The 17,504-nt window shown below is 46.4% G+C and overlaps 1 protein-coding gene across 1 annotated transcript in view; it reads right to left on the minus strand.

Annotated features, from left to right (window-relative positions):
• Positions 1-17,504, minus strand: part of CRACR2A (calcium release activated channel regulator 2A) — a 109,246-nt gene that overhangs the window by 8,602 nt on the left and 83,140 nt on the right. The window contains exons 13-16 of the mRNA XM_016215292.2: positions 15,460-15,799; positions 12,026-12,158; positions 7,279-7,360; positions 7,051-7,165 (exon numbers count right to left, since the gene is read on the minus strand). Of these exons, the coding sequence (XP_016070778.2) occupies positions 7,051-7,165; positions 7,279-7,360; positions 12,026-12,158; positions 15,460-15,799 (670 nt within the window). The remainder of the gene's footprint in view (positions 1-7,050; positions 7,166-7,278; positions 7,361-12,025; positions 12,159-15,459; positions 15,800-17,504) is intronic.

Below are 17,504 nucleotides of genomic sequence, written 5' to 3' on the forward strand. Positions count from 1 at the left end.
TTTGACCATGGGCCATGTGGTGAGAGAGAAGCGTCATGCAGTGGCAAAGGCCTAGATTTTAGTTCTGGTTGTGCCCTCTGACAAGCCGTAGGTGCCTTTGGACAAGTCACTTCCTCTCTCTGGATCTCAGAATTTCTCATCTATAAAAGAAAAGGCTGCATTGGATTAATCTCCAAGTATTTTTCCAGCTCAAAGACACTGGTCTGGTTGGCCTAATGATACCAGCCATATTCCACTTCCTTGGCTCACAGATCTAACAATATAGTGCTCTAGAATGACAAAAAGATCTAAAACAGAAGTTCAACATACCAGGGCTGAGACACTAGGGACCAGAAATCTGGGTTTGGGGAAATACCAGCCCACTCAGGCTCATACTAAATCCTATTTTCTCTGCCTGATCCGGGCCCCACAGTCTTCAGATGTCCAGTGTGTCCCACGGTCTAAACATAGGGCACTTAGAGTCCAACCAGTTTCTTGTTTACATTGGCCTGATTAAACTAGTAGAGATGAGAGGGAGGGAGGGAGGCTTGGGAATGCTGAGTTGGCAGGAATGACTAACTGCTTTGATTTCCTGTAAGGTGCATAGGAAATGTAAAAGGGCAGGAGAATCGGCACAGAGTCTGTCTGGGCCCAGCTTGGGCCTCTTCTGCAGAAAGCTGGCAGGCAAGGTGAAGCAGGCAGGGAGGATAAGGGCAGGCAGGGAAGGAGAAAGTCATGGGAGCAGGGCGCTCCCATCTCATAAAGCAAGGTTGTTCTGTGTGCCGAAGGATTTTGGTTCCTCTGGGCTGGAAGGATCCTTTAGGGTCCCTCTGAGGCACACACACTCCTCCCTCATGCCTTCCCCCACCTCCTGAGAGTCAAATGCCATACTCTGTAGAATGTGGGGGCCAGGAGGGACCTTTCAGAGCCTCTGGTCCACTCCTTCATTGAGTGACTGGCAATAGCTTCAAGACCACAAAGTGGCCAAGCCGGGACGGTGAGAGCTGCCTTCTCAGGGAACTCCATAACTCCATCTGTTCCCACCACAGAACCTCTTCCAAGAGTAAGTCTTTGCCCTGTATAATCTGGGGCAATTTTAGCCCTTTCTCCTTGTACTGCTTTTCAGGTTGAGGGAAGAAGGGGCACTGAGAACAGTGGCCAGCATTCGCTTAATATTAAGGCTTCAGAACCTGGAGCTTGTTATTAGAGCCCCCCCTCCACACTCCCTTCCCCAGGTGAGGGAGTTGGCAAAATGCTTGGAGCTCTATGAAAAAATAAGATGCTTCACAAATATAAAGTACTTATTATTTTCAGTTCCCCGCCAGTCAAATTAGGTGTCAAGTTTTAATCTATCACTTGACACCTATGATTGCTGGTTGACACGGCAGAATGAGTTAGTTTTTCAAAAATCTTGAGAATTATTGCTTTATGACGCCCTGCTCCATACCTTCAACATGCAGTCCGCCTTCTGACCGCCTCTGCACCCACTCTCGAAACCTGCACTGCCAAACTGGGTCCCTCCTACTGAGTCCTCAGGAGTGCCTCACCGGTGCTGGACATGTGGGAGATGCTCAGAACATTCTCGTAGAAGGGACATGGACATCTTTTAATTCGATTTAGAGGCTTGCTTCTCAAAGTGTGGTCCCTATACCAGCAGCATTGGCTTCCTCTGAGCACTTGTTAGAAATGCAGTATCTCAGGCCCAGCCCAGACCTGCTGAGTCAGATTCTGCATTTTATCAAGATAGCCAGGACATTCCTATGCCTATTAAAGTTTGAGAACCACTTGTTTACGCTGGGAACCATGGCGATTGGGAATCACTTGGGAAATTGCTATTTATTTAGTTAGTTTTTAATTTCCAGGCCCTGAATCATTCTATCTGGGAGAAGGCCCTGGTATCTGTTTTGTTTGAAAGCTCCACAGGTGATCCTGATGTTCATCCAGGTTTGTAATAGTCATTGAGAGTTTAACTGTACCTTTTGCTAATTTACAAAAGGAGGACTCAAACTACAAATTATACAAAAAAGCCCCATCCATACATAGATAATTCTGAGTTAACCACCTATGGAATTGCCATCTGAGCCCATAGAGGCACTGGGGCTCCATGGGGACCCTTGCTGGGCACATGCTGACAACGCTTTTAGCTCCACCCCGTACAGAAATATGCCAGACATCCAGCACGTGGCATAGTTTTTCTGAAGAATGACTGAATTCATAATTCAAGCTGTAATGGTGGCTCTCTGATATTTCTTCACCTCCACCATCAACACCAAATTCACTGTGATCTTCCACCTCTCCTGCTAAATCCCAGGCTCTCTGTGCAAAACAGGAGCCTTAGTAACTATACCCCACTAATGATGGCAAAGAGGGAAGTTCCATAAATTTGACTCCATTTATCCCTATTAATCCCAGACTATTTAAATTTCCTCTGTCCAGCTCTAGTACATATCAAAATTCAGATACTGTGAACAATTAAATGTTCGTAGCTGGGACATATATGACAAACCTAGAGCTAACATCAAACTCAATGATGAAAAGCTAAAAGTTTTCTCTTTAAGATCAGGAACAAGACAAGAATGTCTACTTTCACCACTTTTGTGCAACATAGTACTAGAAGTTCTAGCTACAGTAATCAGACAAGAAAAAGACATAGCAGGCATCCAAACTGGAAAAGAAGTAAAACTGTCATTATTTGGAGATGATATGATGCCATATATAAAGAACTCTAAAGATGATACCAAAAATTATTAAACCTAATAAATAAATTCAGTAAAAAAGCAGGATACAAAATTAATATTCAAAAATTGATTTCATTTTTATATACCAATAATGAATAATCAGAAAGATAAATTAAGAAAACAATCCCAGCCTGATCAGCATGGCTCAGTGGTTGAGTGTTGTCTTATGAACCAGGAGGTCATGGTTCGATTCCTGCTTGGGGCACATGCCCAGGTTGCAGGCTTGATCCCCAGTGGGAGGACATGCAAGAGGCAGCCAATCAATGACTCTCTCTCATCACTGATGTTTCTCTCTCTCTCTCCCTCCCCCTTCCTCTCTTTGAAAAAAAATTATAAAAAAGAAAACCATCCCATTTACAATTGCATCAAAAAGAATAAAATACTAAGGAATAAATGTAACCGAGGAGGTAAAAGACCTGTACTCGGAAAACTATAAGACAATGAAGAAAGACACTGAAGAAGATACAAATAAAAGGAAGCATATACCATACTCATGGATAGAAAGAATTAACATTGTTAAAATGTCCATACTTCCCAAAGCAAACTACAGAATCAATGTAATCCTATCAAAATACCAATGGCATTTTTCACTGAACTAGAACAAATAATCTTAAAATTTGTATAGAACTACAAAAGACCCCGAATGGCCAAAGAAATCTTGAGAAAGATCATAGTTGGAGGTATCACACTACCTGATTTCAAATTAAACTACAGGTTATAGTAATCGAAATAACATAGTACTGGCACAAAAACAGACACAGAGCAATGGAACAAAACAGAAAGCCCAGAAATAAACCTATACCTATATAGTCAATTAATCTATGACAAAGGGGGCAAGAATATACAATGGGGTAAAGATAGTCTCTTCAATAAATGGTGTTGGGAAAACTAGACAGAGATACATGCAAAAGAATGAAAATCACTTTCTTACACCACACAAAAGAATAAACTCAAAATGGATAAAAGACTTAAATGTAAGACTCAAAACCATAAAACTCGCAGAAGAAAACATAGGAAATAAACTCTTTGATATTACTCTTAGCAATTTTTTTTTTGGATATATCTCTTCAGGCAAGGGAAATAAAAGAAAAAAATAAACAGATGTGACTATATCAAAATAAAATGTTTTTGCACAGTGAAGGGAACTATCAGCAAAACATAAAAACAATCTACTGAATGGGAGAAGGTATTCACCAATGATATATCTGATAAGGGGTTAATTTCCAAAATTTATAAGGAAGTCAGACAACTCAACACCAAAGAACAAACAATCCAGTTAAAAAATGGGCAGAGGACCTGAATAGACATTTCTCCCAAGAGGACATACAGATGGCCAATAGACATATGAAAAGATCCTCAACATCACTAGTTATCAAGGAAATGCAAAGTAAAATCACAATGAGCTATCACCTCACACCTGTAAGAATGGCTATCATCAGTAAATCAAACAAGTGTTGGCAAAGATGTGGAGAAAAGGAAACCCTGTGCACAGTTGGTGAGAATGCAGACTGGTGCAGCCACTCTGGAAAACATTATGGGGGAGGTTCTCAAAAAATTAAAAATGCAACTGCCTCATGACCCAGTATTTCCACTTCTGGGTACATATCAGAAGAAACCCAAAACACTAATTCAAAAGAATATATGCATCCTGAAGTTCATTGCAGCATTATTTACAATGGCCAAGATATGGAAACTTAAGTGTCCATCAAGAGACAAATGGATAAAGAAGATGTGGTGCATATATACATGGAGTATTACTCAGACAAAACAAGGAATAAAATCCTGCCATTCGAGACAACATGAATGGGCTTAGAGAGTATTACACTAAGTGAAATAAGTCATACAGCAAAAGACAAATACCATATGATTTCACTTATATGTGGAATCCAAAATTAACTAACAAACAAAACAGAAACAAACTCATAGATACAGAGGACAAACTGACAGTCACCAGGTGAGAGGGGAACTGGAAGAATTGGTTAAAAAAAAAGGTGAAGGGAAGTACAAACTAAAGAAGTACAAATTGGCAGTTACAAAATAGTCATCAGAATATAAAGTACAGCCTAGGGAATGTAGTCAATAATATTATAATAACTAAGTGTGGTACCAGGTGGGTACTAGATTTACTGGGGGAAACACTTTGTAAGGTATATAAATGTCTAATCATTATGTTATACACCTGAAACTAATACAATGTTGTATATAAAGTGTAATTAAAAAAGAAAAAAGTGTTTGTGGCTGGGAAAAGAATAGTTGACCTTACCTCCCCCCGAAAAAAGTCATGGCCTCAACTTTTTTTTCTTCTTTTTTTTAAAAATCCTCACCCAAGAATATGTTTTTATTGATTTTTAGAGAGAGAGAAAAGAAGAGAGAGAGAGAGAAACATCAATGTTGGAAACATCAATCAGTTGCCTCCCATACACACAGTGACTGGGGATTGAACCCACAACCAGGGTATGTGACCCAACAGGGAACCAAACCCGCAACCTTTTGGTATCTGGGATGATGTCCCAACCAACTGAGCCACCCAGCCAGAGCATGTCCTCAACCTCTTAATTTGAGAATGAGATGGTTCTTAGATCAGTGATTTTCAAAGGGAAACCCTCTTATCTAGTGAAATTGTACCTGGACCTCCAATATGCCAAACTGAAAGAAGTAGAGTGGCCTAGAACTGTGACGGCTACACCTTTCCCTGCCAAGCCCCAGTCCCTGGAGAGTGTTACTCTGATTCCAGGGTTCCAACAGAGAAAGTTTAAAAACCACTGGATCAGGTAAACACTAAAATCTCTCCTGGTGCTTAACTTCTATGAGGAAGATAGATCACTGGTGCTGTCAAAGAAAAGTCATGTCCGAAATCCCAGTTTAGACAGGAACCACTTCCAGATGACCCACACCATTTGCTTCCATTACAGCTTGGTGTAGAGCCACTCACTACATTTCAAAATGTACATTTTCTCTATTATAAGTATTTTAGGCTCAATAATTTTGAGAAATAATTTGTATTAAGCAAATTTCTGAGAAACCCTTGAATCTGACTTCCATTCTTGTTCCCTATTTTGGGGGAATGAGAATGATGTGGATTAAGAGTAGAGGAAAGAGCAGTTCAGCCAGTCTAAGCTACAAGAGCAACAGATTTTGGTGGGAGGAATCATAGATGTTAGGGCCAAAGAGATGAAGAAATGAACAACTCCAGTTTTCTGACTGCACAGCGATACAGCATCCATCCTTGCATCCAACATCAGTTGAACACTAGTTCTACAGGGCCCCCTGCAAGCATGGGATTACAATGGCAAAGATGCAGCTTCAGTTGCCAGGAGGCATAGAGTGAGTAGGGATCTTAGCTGGGAACCATGTCCTTTATAGCTGTGCGACAGTGTGATAAGTAGGTAAAGGGTCCACGCAAGGTCTAATGGGCTTGAATAGAGGTTGAACGTAAGCTCCATGAGGACAGGGGTACTGTTTCGTTTACCTGCTGCTCTAATTCCCACACCCTAGAAGAGTGATTGGAAGTGTTTTGAAGAAATAAATGAACACTGCCTGAATCTTGCTGGTGGAAGGACCTGGGATATCCTACTTGACTGCTCTGTGACTAAATCAGCAAGACCCTATTAAAAGAAGTGGCTTGCCCACTCTGCCCTTGGCCTTGCATTCACTGGTAGAAGAAGAGCATGTAGATGGCCAAGAAGTAAAAAGGGACATATTGCAAGTATAAGTCTTAGAGATAATCCAGAATTCAAATAAGAGCACTGTTCCTTGTGGGCCCCGCCAAAGGTGACTTTGGGATGAGCCTCGGGCCCTCACACTGTGGATCAACCTCCCCTAGTGTGAAGGGTTGTGACAGATGCCCCAAAGCACTGTGTGTGTCACTGTTAGGCTGGGCACAGCTGAGCTCATTGGAGCTAGAAAAATGCAGGGGGTTGGGGAGGTGGTGGTGAGAATGGGAGAACAGCTCAGTTGAGACTCAGTTTAAACAACCATTTCTCAGGAAAGCCTTTCTTGACATTCTACTCTGCCCCTCCTCTAATCCTGTGTCCCATCACTCATGGCACTTACTGAAATCATAGTGACATGATTATTGGTGTGATCTGTATTTTTTATATCCCATCCATGGGAGCAGGGGCTGCATCTGTCTTGGTCACTTTAGAGCCCCCAGTAGCTAGCTTGGTACCGGGCACTTGGGTGAACAAACACATGAGTGCCTGAACTGGTCAGTTCCTGAAGAAGGTGGGTTCTGATCAGGGTTTGAAAGAGCAGAGGACATGCAGGAGATGGGCAGAGAAGAAAGGAAAGGCAGGAGGCCAGCACAGTGCTCCTAGGAAGGTCACCAGCTCACCTCCACGCTGCTTAGCCACTGCCGGACGGACAGGAAGGACTGTTTGGCTGTGAGGTCATACATGACGATGACACCATCGGCCTTTCTGAAGAACTGCTGGGTGATGCAACGATACCTGCCACCGAAGGGCCACAGGTCAGGGGAGGCACAGCCTCCCTCTGCAGCCCAGACCTTTGACCCTATTGGGGGAATGGAGGAGGCAGGGTTACTTCAGGGTTGGCTCCTTACCTCTCCTGCCCAGCCGTGTCCCACAGCTGCAGGGCTACCTGAGAGTTACCCACACGTACCATCTTCACACGGTAGTCGATGCCTGCAAGGTGGAATGGGCCTGTTACTTCCAAATCAGAACATGGTGCCTCAACACATCTGGAATCATGTCAGGCCAAGGCTGACAACCCTCCTTGTGTAGCTCCTGGGAGGTGATGTGGGGAAAGACAGAGCACTGGACAGGGAGGCGCAGGACCTGATTCTATCTTGGCCATTTATTATCAAATCACCTAACTGCTCACACTGCTGGCTCCTCACTGTAATGTAATGTAATCCATACCCTCCTTAGGGATACTATCATAGGTTCAAATGAGATCACATATGCAAAAGCACTATGCCAATGCAAAGACAATTGTTATTTCATGAACTTACTCCCTTGCTGCAAAGATGGAGGAGGAAAGACTGTCCTTAAATTTCTTCCTCCAATCCTCTTTTCTTTTTTCTTCCTTCCTTCCTCCTTCCCTCCTTCCTTCCTTTCTCCCTAAAGTCATTTAAAAATTCCCTTAATAAAGTTCAAATATTCCTGGGGATGGATCATACTCTCCAACTTGCATCAGCCACCGCAAAGCTCTATGGAGGACCGGAGGTAGGGAAGGGGTGGCAGGTGGAGGGAGGGCTAGAAGAGGAGAGGATGGGGGAGGGACTCAACAGCACCATTCACCCTTGAGATGGGATTAGAGCTTCTGCTCCCAGCCACTGGGCCATCTAAAATTGTCTCTCTGAGGCTGAGACCCCACCTGGAGTCATGGGCCACAGAGAGAGGGAACAAGGTCAGGATCATGCATTCTGAGCCCACAGCAGCCCTCAGAAGTTCTTCGATAACAGACATTCCTCTCTCCTACCTCATTTAAGAATGATCTCAAGTGCTTAATGAGATTCAAAAACTCTTTCTCCTTTAAGGTATCAGATCTTGGAAACAGTATCCTGGGCACAGGGACACCTGGCAGCTTTATTTCACTTAGAAAGTCCAGGGCTAAGTGCTTCCATCCAAATGGATTACAACTGGCTGGGAGCTGAATCCAAGGTGAGCTTTCTTCTTAGCTAAAAGTGGAAGGGCTTCCCAGTCTGTGCTCTGGGAGACTGAAGGGGCTGCCTCCTTTCTGACAACAACTCAGGAGAAAGACAACCACTGTCAGCACACCTTCAGGGCCTGATCTGAAACCAGCCAGCCCAAGGTGGGAAGCCCCGAGGACAGAGTCCTCTCCTTGATGGAAAAGCTCAAAGACAAAAGGGGCAGCCAGGTCTCTGCTGCCTTCATGGTCCTGTTTTACCTCACTGGCTAATTGTTTTGCTGGAAGACAGGATGCTTATCTTGCAGAGAGAGAGGTGGACCAAAGAGTGCTGGAAAAAACGGGTTCTGTGCTGTGGTGAGCTTGGTGTGAGTCTCTGCTGGGTACTGGTGCTTCTCTCTGCAGCCTCAGACAGGAAGGCCCAGGAAGCAGATAAGCTCATGGGGGGCAGGGGGAGTGGAGACTCAAGAAGTCAAGTCCAACAGAAGAGGTAACACAACAACATGGGACCAGAGGTCCTGAACTACACTGACTTGTAAGACCACCACCAGTTCTAACACCCCAGGAACCAGGCAACCATGTTGTGTGTTCCTGTCTCAGTTTTGCCTTTGACCAGCTACGTGACCTTGATGACATCACTTTATCTCATTTGGGGGCAGTTTCACTGTTCTCATCTATAAACTGAGGTGTGATGGAGGGTGTGGAGGGGGTAAGTTGGGTGCTTAGAATCTGTTCAGCTGTAGCATTCAATGAACACATAGAGGTGACCTCCAACTCACAACCTATCTGGTTCCTAAATGACAGCTGGAAATCAGGAGCCCTGTCACAGCGAAGTGTGTTGTGTTGTGGGATGGTGTGGACTAGAGCTGGTTGATGAACTCTAGGAAGGGTGACAGGACAGGCCCAAGCTGTCATTTAGAGCAGGACAGATGTGGGAGTGCTGGCAAGTTGTCATGGAGAAAAATCTAGGTATTTCTCTATAGAGATAGGGAGTGGGATAGAAACCCAACTAGTGGCCCAGAAAGCACAGAGTACATTCTGTTGGGAAAAGCAGGGGCTGTGACTCAATGTGAGGCAGAGGAAAGAGCACTGGACTCGGAGTCCCAGGTTCTAGGGAGCTTTAGCCTCTAATAAACAGTCTCCTCATTTACAAAATGAGCTCCATTGTTCTATAAAAACCACCCTCTGACATCTCCAGGACACCCACAAGGCCCAAGCACTTGCTTGTGAAGGAATCGTGTGGTCCTAAGGTGGTGTAGGCAGGTGCTCAAGCCACACTGCTGTTCTGTAGAACTTACATTATGTACAAGCCAGGAGTTGAGTACAAGTCATGTTCCTATGAGGCAGTGGGAAGCCAGGAAGTCCCCTTTGATGATGAGGTGAGCTTTATAAGGCTCCCTAGTCCCCGTTAGTACTGTGTTCATATTCAGGGGCTGCTGCCCTGGTCAGGTGGTTGGCTAGAGCTCCGATCTAGGGTTGGACTGCTTTGGCCCTAGCAGGCCAGGACTCTGTGGCTTTTCTGTCCCTTTCCAGGGAGCATCTTTCAGGTAGCTGCTGTGACTGTGCTCACTGACAGGTGCACCAGAGCAAGGCCTGCTGCGTGGCTGGGACACAAATTTGAGCTGCTGCTTCTGTGTGTTTTGCACAGTGTGATAAAGGGCATTCCTGATTTGGAACCTTTGATATTTTTTCTCTTCCTAACTTGTAGGTGTTTCCATAATTGGTCTCCTGGGAAGTGCAAATTAGTTTGGTTTTCTCTTTTTAGAGACTTCCATCTCAGGGGCACAAGTTGGAAATGTAAATGAACCCTAATTCCTGATTCTAACGGGAGAGGCACCTACATGCACATGCTTGAAAGGGGTCTTTGAGGGCCTGAGGTCTCGGCATTGGCCCTGCTGCCTCCCATGGGCCTGTGCTTGAACCATGACTTGTGGGGCCCACCCTATTGAATGATCTCCTGGGAAGGTGAGTCCATCTCCATAGCCATTGCCTCCTGGGTCACCATGCTCAGTGCACATGGCTCACTCCCAGCCATTTCTCTCCAGGCCAGACAAGGCCAGGCTCCTCTGGGCTTGGTTCATAGACTCTGCCCTTCTTTCCACTAGGGTCTTAATTCTTCATCTTGGGGTGCTTTCAGTTTTTGGGTGGAGCAGAAGGGAGAGGACAGGAGGATATTCCTGATGTGATAACAGTATGGGAACAGACACAGCACTAAGAATGGCACTCTGAAGCATATGGGAAGAGACCCACCTGTACCAGGAAAGTTGGAAGGAAGGGCCAGTTCAGGATGAAAGGAAGAACATGGAGTCTCCCCTGGCAGGGTTCTGGGGCAGGAAAAGTTTGTCTATGGGAACAGCTGTCAAACACCCAGAGGTCAAAGATGTTCTGGACAGAGACTCAGGCTTGGAAGCAGTCTTGTGTGACCCAGAGAGAATGTGTCCCCCAGAAGTACATAGCTGGTTAGTGGCAGAGCCGAGATAAAGAGCCAGGACTTCTGACACTCCACTGAACCTCAGCAGCCTCCCCTGCGTGCACCAACCTCTGTCCACTCCTATGGTGGGAGAGTGTCCTCGAAACCCACTGGGTGCTGAGCACGCACAATCAGTATTACTAGGGACACTGTGGAATGGAATAGAAGAGGTGTGGGGGGAGGAGGGAGGCCAGTATCTATACCAACCAGCTGACGGGAATGTCAACAAGCCTCTTAACCTCTCTGGGCCTCAGTTACCTGATCTGTCCATTGGGCTGATAACAATACTTGCCTCCCAGGGTTGTGTGAAGATAGAGTGAAATGATAAATATAAAAGCCCACAGTAAATATTCAGATCATATCAATGTGTTTTTTAATACAGTTGGCTTATCAGTGTGGTTAAATGGTACATTGTAGGCACTCAATGGACTTATTTTTTGCTTGAGTGATTCAACTTGGCAAAAGCTAAAAGGTCAATATGCCTGTGGGTCTTACCACATATTCCAATGCAATGAGCAACTTTGGGGGAAGGGAGGACGTCCTCTAAATAAAATATTTCCCAAGAGTGGGAGCACATTAAGCCATGATCACCCACTAATAGCTGGGCCTAATGAGCTTCTACAGTGAACTCCAGCTGCTACCCAGCAGACCTGGGATATAGGACGGGTAACATCTGTTGAGTAAAGGGGCCATCTAGAGCTCTGTCCTCCATCCCACCCATCTACACACACACACACACACACACACACACACACACACACACACACACACATACACACACACCCCGGGAGGGTCAGGGCACAGAAGCAGTTGGCCCATGGGGGAGGTAGGGATTGTGGTGGCCTGGGGGGTGGGGGATGAACCCCAGCAGGAGCATGAAGATTCAGGGCCCTGCTGAAAGTGGGAAGGAATGATAAGAGAGAGACAGGCTCAGAGAGGGTAAAAGGGGCCCAAAGTCCATCCTTGCCAACTTCAGTACCACTCAGGCTAGTCATAGGAAGCTCTCAGTGGCCCCCTCCCCCTGGGAGTGAGCCTAGCAGCTAGCGCTCTGCAGGAGGTGGACTTCACCTTGTCCCTCTCAGCCTCATTATGGAGCAAGCAGACCCAGCCTCCTCTCCCTGAGGGCCCACAGCCTCTCCCACTGGGCTCCAGGTCCCTCCCATGGCCCCCTTCTCACAATCTCCCTTCCCAACTGCAGGCCGGGAGCAGTTTAGGGGTGAGAACTTACCCACCGTGGCTGTCATGCCAGGGGAGAAGTGGTCATCACAGAATCTCCTCAGGAAGGATGTCTTCCCAACCGCGGAGTTGCCCACAAACACAATCTTGAAGAGCCGGTCTGGGGTGGAGGGAAGATCTTCCTCCTGTGGACGGCAGACAGTCTGGCCAGCTGCGGGAATGGTCGCTAGCCCCTGCTCCTGCCACAGCCTGCCCTTCACCAGTCCCTACAGTGTCCTACAGTGTCCAGGGGACAGTAAGCACTGGCACCAGGGAGGCTGCCCAGCCTTGGATGCAGGTAGCTTTGGGCTCAAGGCATCAGCAGGAGGAAGAGGGACATTTACTCCACTAATATTTGTTGTCTGCCTGCTGTGCTTCAGGCCCTGTGCTAAGCCTAAGACGCAGGGAGAGGAGGAGGCCTGGTTTGTGGTGGAGTGAAAGGGGCAGGCGTGTAAACAAAAAACCTCAACACAATGTTCCAGGTGCTCTGGGAGCAGCAAGGAGGAGCCCAGGATCCGGTCAGCAGACACCTTGAACTGAGACATAAAGTGGAGGCAGAGATTCTCTAGATAGTGAAACGGGGGATAAGGTGGGCTATTTGCAGGGAGGAGGGGAGACAGAAAAAAGACAACTTATCTCTTTCAGAGCAGCAGAGACAGCCAGGCTGGGGTAGGGGCTTTTGTTTCTGTCCCATCATTGAAAGCCTGGACTGACAGAGGACACTCTTGCCTCCTTGCCCTTTGCTTTTCTGTCCCGTCTCATCAGCTTCCATCTAGGATCCTCATCTGCCCTGGGAAGGAAGGAGTGCCAGTCTCCACCTAGTAGGCTGGGCAATCTGTAACATCAGGCTGGCAGAGCCTCCCAGAGTCCAGCAGCCTCTGCTGCTCCTCCCCTGCCCAGCAGCAGGAGGGGAGGGGAACGGCTGCCCGCTGGTCTGGGTCGCTATAGCCCAGCTGGGAATGGACTTGCCTAGGCCCTAGCCTTCCCGCACAGGGTTATTCCTTTCCTTGGAGCCCTCATTCCTTGGGGAGAGCTGTTTGCTGGCTGCCCCCAATCCTGCCTTCAGACTCAGCCCAGCACTGCTGGGCCAAATGAGGAAACTCTTTTGAATGTGTTTAGAAGTGGATCAGGGGGAATTAGCTCCTCTCATTGAGCAAATACTATAATGGAGTGGAGTGACAGCAGATCCTAGCAGTATTTGAGTTTCAGAGAAAAGCCACTAGCAGCCTTTTGGGGAGAAATCAATTCCATGCAGTATTTAAGTAGGAATTCAAGGTCAATTACAGGAATTTAAATTTAAAGAAAACAATACTCCACACTAAAAAAACTATGTTCCCTGCCCCATTTTCTTTACTCTTGCAATATCAAGGGCATCGGCTCTCTGCCAGTCTCTGCTCAGCCCCTGGACCTCTACCTGTAATTTGTTTGAGACTAAAGCTCAGAGCAGCAATCTGTATCCTCAGGCCCAGATATGGGTGAGAAATGAGAGGCCCAGGGTGGGAGGAACAGATCCTGGCTATAGAGGCTGTGCCTAATCTTTAGCCCTGTACCCCCCCACCCCCAGATAGAACACTATTTTTTTTACAGGTCAAAGAAGATAAACACATTTATTGATGGTTCAGCTCCAGGCAGGATGCACCTCTCAGGTGCAGCAAACTCCTTTGCAATATTCACGCACCTAACCTGTGTCCCCTAGGGACAATCCACAGTGACCCCACCCAACTGGGGCAAAGGAGCTGAAGAAAAGTCTGCTGTTCTCCTTCCCACCACTTAAAAACAAAAAAATCTTTAAAAATAAAAGTAATATGCACAATTTTTTTAGAATTAGAAAATACAAAAAAGTAGGAAGGAAAACAATGATTATAATCTACCCCAATGCCCTGCAGTGGCCGCTATTCACGTTCAAATGCATTTCTTCCAGGCCTTTTTTCTATATAGATGAATCAACATGTCTTATTGAGAGTGACTTGAGATATTATAATTTTATTCTTTTCATATATTATTAAATTATAAATATTTCTCTGGGTCACTACAATTTTTTGAAAATGGAATTTTTCACAGCAGTGTAATAGTCTAGTGAATTAATATGCTATAGTTTATATCTTATTAGGTTTTCAATGGTTTGTTATTATACACTTACATTCTCGCATTACATTCTTGCCTGACTTTGGTTATTCCCTGAGAAAAGACTGCTAGAAGTAGAAGTTCTGGTTCAAAGGATGAGGTATTTGCCAGTTCTTGATTCCTGTTATCAAAATCAAACTCCTGTCCAGAAAGGTTGCACAGTTTCTGGCTTAGCAGCGTTGCCCAGAGGGCCTGCCTGGCAGCACCTCCTGAGGAGCAGAGCCTCTGTTGAGGCTGTCTGTGGCTTCCAGGGGGTCATATTTCCTCATGGCCGCAGTTTCTGTCCCAGCTGGAAGGCAGCTCAACCTGGTGGAGCCGCAGTGTGTGAGGGCAGGGCAAGAAGGCTGGGCCAGGCCGCACCCCTCTGGGCTTCACTTCTCTGTCTGCCAGAAGGCGGACTGAATTTCTGACACCTCATCAGACAACTGCAAGGATCAAATGCCACGGCAGACACATGCTTAGCCTCTTCCCTTCACCCTGGCCTCTCGACACTTCTTTCACATTCGGGAGGACAGTGTGAGGTACTGAAAACCTCATCTGTGCCCACTGCCCATATGTATAGGTCTGTGCACTGACAGGGTTGAGGAAGGACAGATAGGAGATGGGGGAGGGGCCCCACCCACCAGTGGATGCCCCCAGTTCTCCACCCTTCCCTAGGCTCTGGATCCCCACCATTCTACCCTTCAGAGGAATAAATCTTAATCCTCTGATACACAGGCATAAATCTTAATCCAGACCCAAGAATGATAGCCGATGCCAAGAAGTCCCTGCACAGTGGCCAGAGAAGTCTTCCTGTCACACATGCTAATACGACCATGGAGTTGCTCAAGGTGGCAAGGGCTGGGTTCTAAAGGGCTGCCCCGTGTGCAGGCAGGAGACTTCCACACTGCCATGGACATTTCTAAAGCTGCTTTGGGGGTCAAGTAGTGGGTGGTGGGGCTCAAGGAGCCTATTCCTAGGCCTAGGTCACAAACAAGCCATAGAACATCATCACCATGAACCAGAGGAAGATGACGCGTATGGCCCCCTTCTCCCCTCAGTTTAGAGGAAGATCTGGTGGGAGTTCAGGTGGGACATGAGGTTGGCATCACACTGAATCCAAAAAGAGAGCATAGGCTAGGGAATGGGACAAACATCAGAAGTTATAAGGAGAATTTACCAGGACCCCGAGTCTCCCACAAGACACTCAGCTAAGCAGGGGGAGGTGATATTCGAAGGACACAAATACGTTGAATCACAAGACCTGCCGCATCTGACTTCCCAAACTCCCGTTGGGCATGGCATAAGAGTGACGTCTAACACCGAGGTGGGATGTGTCCTTACCTTAGAAAGAGCTTCTTTTCCAACCGGCTGCCCTCGAGGAGATGTGGGTGTGAGTTCCAGCTGAGAAGGTTGGGCCTGCTCTCTTTGTCTTTCCACCCCCTGGTCGGAGACTTCCTCCTCTTCTGGGCATTTCCTAAGCGACGGCCGCTCAAAGCCACCATCCAGGAGCTGGGGTAGGGGGTCTTCTTCAATGGAGATGATTCTGCGGAGCGCCGGGGGGAGTGGACCCTCAGCCCCTGGCTCTGTGGTCCCTGGCTCCTCTTCAAGGGGATACCCACTCAGGCCCAGGGAGCTTCTCCTCCTCAGCGTGCCAAACACATCTTCTTCCTCCTCTGACTGGCTATTTGGGGTGGGGAAGAAAGAAGAAGAGGGAGAAAATTATAAAATGTATCAATATCGAAGCCACACAGCTTTCTGACATATGCCAAAAGGGCACCACACCTTGGAAGCAGAGAGTTCCAGGAAAAGGAAAATCAGACCCAGAATTCTGTAGTTCATTCACTCACTACACTTATACAAGTGCCTGATGGGTGAAGGTGATGGTGAAGGTGATGATGGTGAAAGTGATGGTGAAGGTGGTGATGGTGATGGTAAAGGTGATGGTGAAGGTGGTGATAGTGAAGGTGATGACAGTGAAGGTGATGAAGGTGGTGATGGTGAAGGTGATGATGGTGAAGGTGATGGTAAAGGTGATGATGGTGAAGGTGATAATGATGATCTACCAGGTATTAAGCTAATGTCACAGTCATGAACAAATGGACCCAGCCTGTCCTCATGGAATGCTCAGCTTAGTGGAGGGGCTAAAGCAATAATGACAAAACTAAATATATTTTTACAAATTGTGAGAAATGTTAAGATGGAGAAGTAAAGGGTGTGAAGAAAGGAACATAGCATCTGGAAATAAAACATCCTAGATTAATAATTAGATGACCTCGACTCTGGTTCCAACACCAGCCCTAACTAACTGTGTGTCCCTAGGTAAGACACTTAGAGCCTCAGTTTCCCCACCATAAAACGTGGCCCACTGCCCTGTCTACCTCACAAATAAGATAATGCATTAAAAAAGACATGATCACAAAGCAGCACTTGGCAACATGGGGGAGATGTACTGCTACTCTGGGAGGAGCCCCCACTAGTCAGATGTCTATTGACTCAGAGGCAGCCACCCACTAGAGAAAGGGCTTTGAGTCAGAAGGAAGCCAGGTAGGCTATCTAGGCCTGCCCCTTCTTCCTTTCTTTTCCTTTTTCAGTGATCCTGCAAGTCGGGAGGAAGTGGCCTCAGAGCCTACGTGCACATTTGTTGGCCACTGTATACCCAGCACACAGCACAAAATCTTGCACATAGTAGGCACTCGACAACAGATATTAATGACAGGACTCACGTCTAATTTATCTTTGGAATCTTCACAGAACTCAGAAGAATGTCTACTACAGAGTAGGCAATCAGTAAATGCTGGTGAATGAACCAATCAATGAACATATTCAGTTCTGAGGAACCAAAAGGCCAACTATAATTGCACAAATTTAGCTCCAAAATTGTACCTCACTGTTCATCTACTTAGAAAGGAATTCACAATGATCAGGTCCAAAGACTTGACTCATCAGTTGACTGACATCTCAGACTCATCTCCCTTTGCTTGTTTATTTCATGCTTGCTGTCCTCAGTGTCTCCTAGGTGACACTGCCTCTACCTCTCTGGGGCCATAGATGTGGATGGAGCATGTGCCAACAGGAAGAGGAAGAAGGGGATTGGTTGGTCTCTTTGAATAAGCTATGAGCCCCACCTTTGGGGATTCGATTGTGTGTTGTTCAACAGGGACAAAACATGTCATCTTTGAGTTAATTAAATATGAATCATTGAAAGGAACCTGTCAAGGACAGGTCCAAAAGGAGTTCAACTATTGGCGATTCCATATGACACTTTAATTGGCCCTCAGAGCCCAAACAGTCATGTCCCTGCAAAACCAAGTGCATCCGTTCTGCTCAACAGCCAACAGGGCATCATCACACCACACCTCCATCTCTCCCTGACCTCTCCTGTTCTC

This window comes from Miniopterus natalensis, chromosome 2 (genome assembly GCF_054644295.1).
Source record: "Miniopterus natalensis isolate mMinNat1 chromosome 2, mMinNat1.hap1, whole genome shotgun sequence".
NCBI lineage: Eukaryota > Metazoa > Chordata > Mammalia > Chiroptera > Miniopteridae > Miniopterus > Miniopterus natalensis.